Source organism: Ambystoma mexicanum, chromosome 2q, assembly GCF_040938575.1.
Source record: "Ambystoma mexicanum isolate Mex_15411 chromosome 2q, UKY_AmexF1_1, whole genome shotgun sequence".
Lineage (NCBI taxonomy): Eukaryota > Metazoa > Chordata > Amphibia > Caudata > Ambystomatidae > Ambystoma > Ambystoma mexicanum.
In genome coordinates, this window is record NC_090924.1 from 1286987188 (window position 1) to 1287000259 (window position 13072).

The following is a 13072-nucleotide window of genomic DNA, read 5'->3' on the forward strand; positions in this document are numbered from 1 at the left end:
AGTGGGCGAACCCAAGCTTCTTTGAGGGAAGAGGGTACTGTGCCGGTGGTGAAAGAGGCATTAATGAAGGTAGCAATGAAGTGGGCTAGGGGTTCAGAGTAGTCTTTGATTATGTTTGCTGGGCAGATGTCCCCTTTGCAGAGTGAAGGTTTGATTTGTTTCATGATGCGTAGGACCTCAAAGGTAGATACATTTCTGAAAGTGAAAGGTGGTGGAAAATTGTTGTTGTGTTTGTTTTGGGGGGAGTGCTTGGGGCTGGGGGCAGTCTGTTTTGTGTGGAGACTTTGGTAGATTGTCGAGGTTGGCTTTGATTTTCTTTTGGAGTAAGTCAATTTTGTCTAGCGTAGCTTTTTGGATGTCATTACACCAGTTCTCATCTTTGATTGTTTGGTGTTTGGAGGCTGACGGTGTGACTAGTTCATTGAAAATCGCGAATAATTCTTTTGAATGTGATTGGGCATTGTCGATTCTAGTGTTGTATGCGTCAGCTTTGGCTTTGGCTATGGAATTTTTGTATTGCTTGGTAATAGTTGAGTATGAGTCGCGTAGAGGGGTGGAGGGGTGTGATTGCCATTTTTTGAGTGCTTGTCTTTTGAGTGTTTTTAGGTCACGTAGTTCTTGGTTGAACCATGAGTTAGCGTGGAAGAGTTTCTAGTGGGGCAATGGTGTCAATGATCTCTTTAATGGTGGTGTCATAGAGTGCTACTAGTTCTTTGGGGTCGTTGGAGGTGGGTGATGCTAGTGCTGAGACTTCTAAGAGTGGGCACATCCTTTCTTTGGAGAGTAGCTTTTTAGATCTGGCTAGAGCAGCTGGCATAGGAAGGATTTGACTAATGGCTGTCTTCGTTGGGATGTAATAATGGATAAGGTGGTGATCGGTCCATGGTTGTGGTGTGTTAGAACTGATGTCTACCCTGCAGTTATGGTCGACTAGCCAGTCTAGTATGCGGCCTTTGGTGTGAGTGGCCGAGTCGACTCTCTGGATGAATTGTAGGTCTAGAAGGGCTTTCGCAAGGGTTTTGCTGTGTTCGTCTTTTGTGTCATTAAATCACAATTCTGGCATTTTTGTGGAAGAAATCAAACACTATTAGGTAATCAAAGCATACACGCCAAGCACAGCCTCAAAACAGCTAAAAACCAGACAGACGGGCACTACTTTTAATAATTCCTATATTTCCCTAGAACTGCCCTTGCATAAATGATACCTTTACTTCAGACACCACAAAATGTAAGCCCCTACTTTCTGATCTATAAACTACTTTATACACCTTGATGGATCTGGTTTTCTCTTTTCTGACTTCACTTTTGTGTCCTCCCTGTACACTGAAGGACTTCTTCCTGCAGGTTGAAAAGCATCAGTCCTACTCCTTAAGGACAGTGATACAATGGTACATAGTACACAGGCAACTCTTGGTGCCACACTTCAGTCAACTTGGCAATCGAAAATTATTCTCGTGGCAAAAGGCTGGATGTTTTATTAACATTATCTGCTAAAGCAGCCTACATACTTCAGGGAAATACTCAAGCAGCACATGTCCATCACACACCCATGCATTGACTCGCTCTAGTACTAGAATCTGCAGTCACAGAAAATGCTAGTCTTTGTGAGTGGGATTTATCTTCTCTCCAAATAGGAGCACACCGTCTGATACGCAAGCAACGACTATGCATGCATTCCCATCAGCACAACCTTCTGTCTCTCCCCAACCCCATTGTCTCTTCCCATTTGTCTGTCCAGTCTTACACTAATCTTACAATTTATCACTTCTGCTCCCCCCTCTTCCACAGACCATGCTGGTTTCACCCCAATTTCGGTAAAATAGCCACCTTTGCAGACAAGGGCCTTAAAACCACTATGGTGGTGATGGCCGCAATATAAATACTTTTTAACATAAATAAGTAAAAATGTTTATCAACATTCCATGGTGTAGAATGAAATGTATACTTACAGATTAAGTAGCTGTAAACTCCTTCCTCCAAACACATTTAAGATTGAAACGTCTACTCAACTATGGTGTACTGTTTCACAATACATACTCTCAAAGGATTTCAAAAAGCTTGATTTGGAAATGAACCAATGAGCATCAGGTGTTCCCTTTCATGAAACTAGTCAACAATATGACTTGTACAGAACTTGAACACCAAAGAGAAAGCAAAAGCACAATTAACATAGTTTAGGCCCCATCCGCCCAATGATTCTGCTTCTGTTCCATAATATTACCACAGTGCATCTTAACTATATAACAAGATCACTTCACTTCTTGGAGTACCTTTCAGTTGAAGAATATTTCCGGATTTGTCCCTTAATAAACTCTATGGTAAAAAGTTGTGGATTTTCGGAATCTATAACAAGTGCAAATACCTGAAGAAAAAGAAATAATATTAGGAAGACTGCTTTCTAACATCAAAAACATTGAAAGCATTTCATAATGTTTCTTGACACAATGATCCATTTGCCTGCAGAGGTGTCGATTTGCAAATCTTGTGTACTAGTTACTCTAGGAAAAGGTCGTAATTTACCGGCATGCATATTGCATATAATTCCAAAATCCAGGTTCATATGTACCATATGAATACTTGTGCCTGAACTGCTTATGTGGGTGCTACCAAAGGAGTGTACGCGAAGAGAGATCTAATTGCTGGTCGACATCACTTTCTTACCGTGCATGGGTATTCACAAATACTTTACAATAGATCAGACACTTATCTACACACCTAATGCTCACCTCAACAATCTTGTCATAAGGAGTGCCTCAAGAGTGACAAAGATCAGCTATGTTGTCAATATTGGCACCACATGCATGGGATAGCAAAACAGTTTAAGAGAAATGCATTCGTAGCCATTGGCAAAAATGCATTAACTAGCTGAAACTTTTCAACTCCATAGGGCACTCTTTGTTAGTACCCAATTACACTTGTATTTTTAACATGTTTAAGTTTGGCATAGGTTTCAAGATGTTTCTGAAAATCCCATGCAGTTTTAATTCACGCCTAGACAGTGGTGTCACTCATGCACAGCATAATCACCTGTACAAATCCTTATCTTAATGAATCTGCACTGAAGATTCTACAAATTATGACTAAGTAGAAATACTATCTACTTGAAAATAAATACCTTAATCTAGGGTTTATTTGGGTGATCTATCAACTTTATGGAGATCTCTCGCAATATCTCTCTCTCCACTCCTCCGTCCCCTCCGGGTTGTACAGGAGATAGTAAAATTTGACCAACCCCACCCATTCGCCCTGCGCTCTGTGCAATCAGTACAGGAGATTCCCAATTTATTGATTAAAGAAATAAAATAGGAAGCTAGGACACATGCATGTCAGCTACAAACCCAGACAATTCCAGGGGTGTAGGGCTAATATATATATATATATATATATATATATATATATATATATAAATATTATTAACAAAAAGGTTCCACGTACCTCTCCTAAAGGCTTGAGTGTCGCAATGTTGTAAGTGGCTGGGTCACGTTCCAGTAAGCAGGTTTCTGTTAGCGCTAGCAACCTTTTAACAGGTTCCTTAAAATACATAAAACAGTCACATTTTAAAATGGCAATTTACTGTACACAAATCTCATTCACCTCAGTTGCTTAAAGCTGTGTACAAATGAAAGATAGCTTTTAAAATGAAGGCATCCAAAAACTGTTTATAAATACTTTGCACAATCAACTACATTTCAAATATAATATAAATCTCACAAAAAAGAGAGCTTGCCCCAAAAGTCCATTTGCAGACCGAAAATCAAGGAACCATATTTATTTTTTTGCACTCACTGAATGCCGATGGGAGATCTTCTGGACAATGAATTCTGCCAGAGACGTGATTGATTCATCATTGCTGTACTTCCCCATCCGGAGGGTGATGCACTGGTCAAAGTCGATTGGCTCTTTCCTTGTTCGTAGCAAAATTCCAATGTAGTTGCCAGCGTGCTCAATAGCACTCCGAATGATGTCCTCCCTTTGCTCAGAAGCAAACAAGTGCTGCGTGTCACAAGAAAAAAGAAAGATACAGTAGCTCTAAACATTAAAGGGGCTGTATCCTGGATGTGGAAAACATTAAAGCTAAAGAGCAAATGTTTTTAATCTGTAAAAGGATTTAATTTTCCATCACAGATCTGAATTTCAACAGTACATTACTGGTGCATTATATGGATGGTTTTAAAACGTGTCATGCACAACATACCAACCCTCACGAAAAATACAGATTTAAAATCAGACAGGGTATTTTTTCAAACAGATTGTTTTTACTTTTATTTGTATTGCCACCATGTACATTACCATATTGTAAAAGATTAATGGCTGAACAAACTAAAACCAAATTCAACCAACCAATCACATTAACCAGGCATGGAGTTAACCCAGGGAGATGCATCCAACAGTACATTCTTTATCAGTTCCCGGAATAATCTACGTCCCTTCCCCAATAAACGGGTTCCTCCCAGTGTCATCTACAATACAATGGCTCCCACCATTTTATTACTCCCATAGAAAGTCTGCAGAGCCAAGCCTCTCAAGCGAAGTACAATAATGAACTAATAGCTTCTTCTAGGTTCATGCCCCCCCAGGATGACTCTAGATCATATGGATAGTCTATACTACTTTTTGATTATACTTGGGCTGTGCTCTGCCATTCCCCATTTCTGCAAGTCCCAACTCTATTCTCCCAATTTAGGAGGAATCCACTGTTTTATAGGATAATATTTATTTTATTTATGTGCTTGTATAGAGAGCCAAGGCAATCCCAGAGCCATCAGAACGCTCACAAAGACAACAGATCATCATGCCCAGAGAGACCACAAGCCAGGACATCTTTATGCATTGTAGACAACTACTCAGGCAAACAGGTAGGTTTTCAGATTTTGCTTAAACAAGACCAACGAGCTGCAACCCCTCACATCAAGTGGTAAGGTTCCAGAGTTTGGGTGCAGCAACGTGAAAAGCAATCTGGCTCTCTATAACCAGTTTTGATCACGGCACAGATAGCAAGTTTAAGCATTTGACCTTCGTGTCCTAGGGTTAGGTAGCCAAGCGATTTTATCTGAAAGATAGATAGGTCTAGTGGCAAATAGGCATTTATGAGTTATAATAAGAATTCAGAAAGATCCTAGCTTCAACTGGCAGCTAGTGTAATGCTCGTCTGGCTTCAGAAACATGCTCCTTTACATAGGCCTTCAAATCACACGAACTGCGCTATTTTGAATTACTTGCAGCTTCGATATCTTTCCCTTGCTAAATCCATGCAGCAAGCTGCTGCAGTAATCCAACTTTGTGCCAATAATTGCTCTCTCCAAAACCGTACAGCTAGTCTTCGATAAAAAGAGTTGCAATTGGCTCAGTTTGAGGTGGTAAGCAGAGGTGAATACAATATATTTTTTTACATTCATATTAGTTTGCAATAAACTTTTTGCACAACAGCAATTACCATACATTTCACATGTAACAAACATAATTAAATAAAAACCCATATAACATGACATTATCAAAATTAACACAAACCATATCATTCAAGAGGCATCAAGGCAAACCAGAGGCTTAGTGTGTTATATATTGTATACATTAAAAAATTCCTTAAAACCACCAAATTAATATCTTTAAAATAAAAATGACAGACAGTTTCTTAATTCATCTCTCAGCATCATAGTAGGGTAGATAAATCATGACTTACATTTTCTTTTATACAATAAGTAACATCAATGGATATCCAGAAAAATCAGATGCTTAAAGTGCTATTGCCTTATATACATTAAAACTTCCTTTCGACCACCAAGTGAAATCTTCTTGCTTCATATCTCAGTACTGTAATTGTTAGGACAATTTTTCTGAAGTCCAACCAAGTGCCTAGTAAAACCATTCAATTGAGACACTACAACACTCCACTGTTAGTATAAGGCTGTACCACCTGAGTATATGGTATTGTAAAAATAAAGGGTTTATTTAAATACAAGTAGACCCAGGTAAATCTTGGTAAATAAGTACTATCACAGATCATATAAGCAAATTATAAAAATACAAACGCTATGCTTTAAAGTACACAGATGTTATTCAGAAAAACGAACAGTATTTCTAGGTAAGTCAGACCTTATCAAACACATTCAGTATAGATCAAACCTATTCTTGAGGAGGAAAATCAATAGCTACTTTCTGATAACTTTTAATGATACAAGGGTAGTAGACCCCGTCAGGTATGCAGTGACGCTCAAAGAAATCACAGTCAGCCTACTTGTAAATATATACTTATCTGACACAGATTCAATGAACAGTATTTACCCCTACTACTTTTGTGATAACACAGTTTTACGAGGGGAGTAAGACCTTTTTGGTGTAATATATAATTAAAGTTGGATTTCAGCTCTGTGGAACACAGTCTAAGATAAGCACACACTCTTTACACTCATTGTGGATGCACCATGGAGACCAAGGTCAGCTACACCAAAAGGAACACTTTTCAAGAGTGGCACAGAGATATTCTAGGCAGGTAAAACCTAATGTTGTAATGTAATATTACACTTACTTTTCAGATCAGTGCAATTTAATTATTTATTTTTGCATTTATTACAGCGTTCAAAGCCCACCGGTATCTAGGCGCTGGTTACATTGAGGGAAAAAAAGAGCGGTAGTGGAGGGGGACATGCATTAGTAAGAGTGATGAGTCATAGGAGAAGCAGAGTTAGTTGAAAAGCCAGGTCTAAGTTTCTGTGGAAGGTTCCTTACGGAGTGCTGGATGGAGATTGTTCCAAAGTTTGGTGGCCATGAGCGGGAGGCTCTTACACCCCCCCCCCTCCCAGGCCCCCACCGAGAGGCAATTGAAGTTTGGGATCTTGAGGAAGTGAGAGTTCACTGATCTAAGAGGTCGGGTAGAGGGGTATTTCTATATGCAGCGTGAGAGTTAGGTCTGGCTGTGTTGGAGACATCAGTGGACCAGGGACCGTGTTTTGAATGTAATCCTTTCTCGGACAGCCAGCCAGTGTGCATCTCTCCTGGCTTGCGAAATGTGGTCAGATTTGGAGAGACCAATGGGCGCTCGGAGAGCATTGTTCTGAATTATTTGAAATGTGTTCATGTTCGCTTGGAAGTGCGTAAATAAGGCTTTGCAAAAGTCGAGCTTGTCTAATGTGATGGCTCTAATGGAGAGGCGGTTGGGTGTGGAGAGGAAAGACCTGCTGGCGTGTAGCAGTTTGGCTGTGTAGGCAGCTGATGAGGCGAATATGTTCACTTTTCGCGAAAGGTCAAGGTTAGAATCCAGGTAAATGCCAAGGGTTTCGGCTGCGATGGAGGTGGGGATTGAGTTAAGTAATAACTCAACTTGTTTTAGTATGGCACACAGCTAACACAAAGTAAGTAAACACCTATATACTTTTTAAAGCGACCCTCAGTGTTAGGGAGAATTCTCTTCTAAGGCTAATTTCCCTTACCTACAGAATCCCCCAGCAGCTTCGCTGGATTTGAAGGTTTTTTCTTTCTCCTGCTAAGAGTGAGACTCTTTTTTTCCCAATCTTAGACAGTTTGCTAGGGTGATTTAGGCAATCTTGTGTGCTTATGGTCTATGGGGCTTTTCTCACCCTCATAGGAATCATCTTTATAACATGTGTGTTATACAGCACCCTCAGTGCAGTAACACAGGGGTGTCATAGTGACCCCCTAAACAGACTCCATACCCTGGGACTGACTATTGTCTCCCAGGGCATGCAAAGTCCCCATTGACTTTACTAGTCAATAGATGAACAAGTTACTCTCTTACCTGGTAATGTTCTTTCGATGGGATGGTCCGACTATGTATTCCATATCTATGACAGTAATCACCACAGCTGTGCTGCTTCGGAAAATCTTTCGGCGTCTGCGTCCATGACGTTGATACGCTGTCCTCGAGGGCCTCCGTCGAGCCGACGTCACTGGATGTTATAAGTAGGACGCACGACGCCCGTAGCCTAGTTGTAGTTTTTTCCCAGAACGTGTGGCACCAATCTTCTGCCAGTATGACCACAGAAAGCCTTGCGGAAACGTAAGCTGCAATCGCATAAGAAATTCTGTAGCAGGGTAGGCAGGGAGGGAGCGATACGGAATACGTCGTCGGACCATCCCATCGAAAGAACGTTACTAGGTAAGAGAGTAACTTGTTCTTTGAGGGGATTGGGTCCTCCGACTTATTCCATATCTATGACAGACTCCCAAAGCAGTACCAACGTAAGGAGGTGGGAAAAGAATTTAGAAAACACAAATTTAGAATGCCCAATCAAATTGCAGAGTAAAGGACCGCCTGGCCAAAGGCCAGATCCTGAGATCCTGCCCATGGATAGAATCGAGGGAGTAGTGACGTACAAAAGTATGGACCGAAGCCCAGGTGGCTGCATCACAGATATTACGAATAGGAACACCCCTCTGCAGGGCAGTAGAGGCAGCCATACCCCTAGAAGAATGGGCCCGTAAGCCTACCGTGGGGTCCTTACCCGCCAAGCGGTAACATTCAGAAATTGCCAAGATAATCCATCGAGACAAAGTCTGCTTAGTAACAGCTTGTCCCAAACGCCTTCCAGCGTAACCAATAAAGAGCTGATCATCCACTCTGACCCGGGGCATGCGTGAAATGTACAAGCTTAAAGCTCTCCTAGGATCCAGCCTATGGAGCCTCTCCTCTTCCTTACCAGGATGTGGAGGAGGATAAAATGCCGGAAGAACAACCTTCTGGCTTGAATGAAATTCCGACACCACCTTCGGAAGAAAGGCAGGACGAACTCCAAGGACAACCCTGTCCTTATGAAACACAGTGAAGGGTGACTTAACTGAAAGTGCCTGTAACTCACTCACTCTGCGAGCGGAAGTGACCCCCAACTAAAAATACAGTTTTAAGGGTTAACGGTCTCAAAGGACAAGAATGCAAAGGCTCAAATGGAGCACCCATTAGAAAATGGAGAACAAGGTTCGGATCCCAACCGGGCACCTGGAAAGGTGACGGAGGGAACACGTTAGTGAGCCCTTTCAGAAACTGAGAAATTAAAGGGATTTTAAAATAAGAACACTCCTCAGACGAAAGCTTAAATATAGACAGCGCCGCCAGGCAACCTTTAGTGGTACCCACTTGCAGGCCCGTGTGGGCCAAAGAAAGCAAAAAAGACAGAACGACAGGAATGTCACATGAAAAAGGATCCACATTCTTAACCCTGCACCAGTCGCAGAACTTTCTCCAACGGCAACAGTACAGGGATTTTGTTGCCGGCTGTCTGGCTGAAAGCAACACCTCCATCACGTCTTCAGGGAGGTTCCAACCCTTATACCTCAACCTTTCAGAAGCCAAGCATGAAGGTTGAGGGATTGGACCTCTGGATGGAGAACCTGACCCCTCTCCCGTGAGAGCAGTTCGTCTTGGTAGGGAAGACTACGTGGAGGGCAGATGGAGAAGTCGAGAAGGTCCGGGTACCACGTCCTCTGGGCCAATGCCGGAGCAATGAGGATCATTAGCCGGTCAAGTGGTACAGCGAGTAGAGCGCTCGCTTTGACATCCGTGCAGAGCCTGCTAACGCAGGTTCGAATCCCGGCGGGGCCAAACTCAGCCTTTCATCCTTCCGAGGTCGATAAATGAGCACCACACACAGTGGGTAATAAGCAGGGCTCAGATACCTGAGGGTTCGTAGCGCTATATAAATAACAAATTATCATCATCATCATCATCCGGGAACCGAACCTCCGTAACCTCCGCAGCACTTGCGGGATGACAGGGACTGGAGGAAACGAGTACAGCGGTGGGAAGGACCACTCCACCACGAAACACATCTCCTAAGGCTGCTCTTGGCCCAGAACCAGAGCTGCATCACCTCCCTGCACAGAGGAAGGGACTCTGCCCCCCCTTTTTGTTGAGGTAGTGCATGGCCACTGTGTTGTCCGTCAGAATCAGGACATTCTTTCCTCGCACAGTCGGCAGAAAAGCCTTCAGGGCAAGCCTGATAGCCCTCAGCTCCAACAGATTGATATGGAGTCTGGACTCCAACGGAGACCAACGACCACTGACTGAACTCGTTGGCATGAGCTCCCCATCCCGTGAGGGATGCGTCCGTCACGATCGTCACCTCCGGCCAGGGCAGCCAAAATGGAGCCCCCCTCATCAGATTGCCTTCGTCGGCCACCACAGAAGGTCCTGGGTGACCGAGGGCGGCACCTGAACGGGATCCGACATCGTGCCGGAGGACTGAGACCACTGCATCTTGAGAGCACACTGCAAAGATCTCATCCGCAGTCGAACCTCTGGCACCAGAAGAATGCAGGATGCCATGAGGCCGAGCAGCCTCAAGAACTCGAACGCCCGGAGACTCTGGGCATGTTGAAACTTGTGTACCATCTGCTGAATGTGAAGAGCCCTCACCTGGGGAGGAAAACACTGCCCCAGGGACGTGTCGAGCACTGTTCTGAGGTACTGAAGCCGCTGAGTTGGCGTCAAGTGGGACTTCTTTAATTTGAGGGCAAAGCCCAGCTTGTGGAGGAAGTGGCAGGTGACGGGCAGATGATCCAGGACTTGCTTGGGAGAGATCGCCCTGATCAACCAATCGTCCAGGTAGGGGTAGATGTGAATCCCCCCTTTCCTGAGATGTGCAGCCACCACCACCATGAGCTTGGTGAAAACCCTCGGGACAGAGGTCAATCCGAATGGCAGGACCCGAAACAAAGTGTGAGTCGCCAACCACGAACCTCAGGTACTTCTTGTGCTTGGGATGGCTCGGCACATGAAAGGAAGCATCCTTGAGGTCGAGAGACACCAACCAGTCCTGAAGTTGAAGGGCCTGGAGGACTTGAGAGAGAGTAACCATCTTGAACTTGTATTTCCTGAGGAGTTTGTTCAAACCGCGCAAGTCCATGATGGGTCTCAATCCCCAGTCTTTCTTCGAAATCAAAAAATAAGGGGAATACCATCCCATGTTCCTCTCCGCTACAGGCACCAGTTCTATGGCGCCTTTCTCCAGCAGGGCTTCAATTTCCTGCGCAAGGAGCGGATCCGGACTCTTCAAAGAGAGAGTCCCTGGTGGATTGCCTTGAGGCCTCTGCCGAAAAGGAAGACAGTAGCCGTGGGTTATGATCTCCAGAACCCACACATCTGAAGTAATGGCAAGCCATTCTACCAGATGCTGCGCCAGCCTTCCCCCAACCGGCGAACCATGGGAGCTGGCCTCATGACTGAGCTGGAGCGGCTGCGGCATTGCCTGAGGGCAAAGAGGCAACTGCCCGAGCGGCCTTGGCACCTCGAGTGCCCTGTTTTCCAGCTCTGGCACTCCTACGGTGGCCCCTTTGACTTGCAGCTCCTCTCGATTTACTAAAGGAGGAGTAATAACGAAAGGAACCTCCCCTCCATTGCTGTCCCCTAGGACGAAAAGGCGGAGGTTGGTGAACAGCAGCGCTCAACGACTTTGCTGCCGCTTTTGAGGTCTGCAACCTCTCAAGGCTCTCGTTAGCCTTGCTGCCAAAAAGATGTTCACCATCAAAGGGCATGTTGAGGAGCCGGGCTTGCACATCAGGAGCAAACCCCGACTTCCGCAACCACGCAAACCTGCGTATTACGGTGCTAGCCGCCATGGACCGGCTGACACAGTCTGCCATGTCCAGACCCGACTGAACGGACTCACACATGGCATCCTTGCCATCCTGTACAATAGCAAGAAAACCATCGCGTTCGTCCCATTCGGGAATATGTTCAGCCACTAAAGAAATACAGTTCCACAGAGTGTGCGTGAAACGTGACAAGGCACATACGGAGTTGGCTGCCTGAAGAGCTATACCCCCTGAAGAAAACACTTTCTTCGCCCAACCATCAAAACGCTTGTCGTCCCCATCAGGAGGGGTGGTAGGATACGACGCCTGCTTTGCTGGGGCCGTAGCCACCTGCACCACCAAACTCTCCGGAGTGGGGTGCGTGGTCAAGTAGCAGGGGTCGCTACTGGCTGGACGGTATTTTCGCGGCAAAGACTTGCTCAATGCCGTGAGACTCTCCGGGGCAGTCCAAGCCGCTGCCACTCCTCTATGCAAGGCCATATGGAATGGCAGTACCGGGTAAGTCGGTGGACCTGGGTCGAGGATATTAGTCAGGCCATCCTGCACAAAATCCACTGGTGGGGCAGACCACCCCAAGTATTCCGTGACCCTCGACATAAGGCGCCGGTACGAGGACTCAGCATGGGTGCCAGGCTCAGGCCTATAGAACTCCACCTCCGGAGAGGTGTCCAGAACGCTGGCGTTGTGCAGCGACTGACGCAGGTCCTCAATCTGGCCTTGACCAGATATAATGTGGTCTTGTACCGTGTCAGGAACCAACCCATCTTCAGAACCCTCATCCACCTCAGAAATATAATCCAGAGGCTGGAATGTAGGCACAGAATAAGGGAGAAAGACATTTTTTGCGTTGGCCAGAGCCTTTCTAGGGGGTTCCACCGTGCCATGGGGTACCTCTGACAGAACAGCCTCGAAAGGTGTCGACGGAATCGGCGTTGAGCGAGGCGCCAACAGCATCGACGGCTTCGACACAGGCCTCAAGGGCAAAGCCCCGAGCGTGTCTTCCGACAGCCTAGGCGTCGACGACTTCCTCGGAGGCGGAGCCTCGAGAGAGTCAGTCGACCTCGGCGCCGCAGGCGTCAATGTCTTCTTCGAAGACTTCACAGGTGCACGCGGTCTCGAGGGCGTCGAGGACCGGGACCTGGAACGGGCATGACCAGAATGATACCCCTTGCCCGAGCGGGACCTCTCCCGCGAATCGTGCCAACCACCCGAGCCTGAAGGCGTACGAGCGGTGTCTCTAGTATGGTCGCGGCCGGCCCCTCTCGGAGGCGCGGACAGACCGGAGCCCTGCGATTCAAAAATAGCCAACATCTCCTTACGGAAGGAAGCCCATTCCTCAGGAGTCGGATGCTTGGTGGGACAAGCAACCCGCCGACGGGCAGCGTCCTCAGAAGAGGACCGGGAAGACGACCGCGCTTCCTTGAGTGCCTCGAAGAGGCAGAGGAATGGCGGGACCTACTCCAGGACCGAGACCTCCCAGACCGACGAAAACGATGCAGAGAGTCGCCCCTCGAATCGTCCGTCGAAAGCC

At 45.8% G+C, this 13072-nt stretch overlaps 1 protein-coding gene across 3 annotated transcripts in view; it reads right to left on the reverse strand.

Moving 5' to 3' along the window:
- Positions 1-13072, reverse strand: part of DNAJC13 (DnaJ heat shock protein family (Hsp40) member C13) — a 2820731-nt gene that overhangs the window by 2439906 nt on the left and 367753 nt on the right. For all 3 annotated transcript variants that reach the window (XM_069648714.1, XM_069648713.1, XM_069648715.1), the window contains exons 7-9: positions 3787-3993; positions 3436-3531; positions 2271-2362 (exon numbers count right to left, since the gene is read on the reverse strand). In XM_069648714.1, the coding sequence (XP_069504815.1) occupies positions 2271-2362; positions 3436-3531; positions 3787-3993 (395 nt within the window). The remainder of the gene's footprint in view (positions 1-2270; positions 2363-3435; positions 3532-3786; positions 3994-13072) is intronic.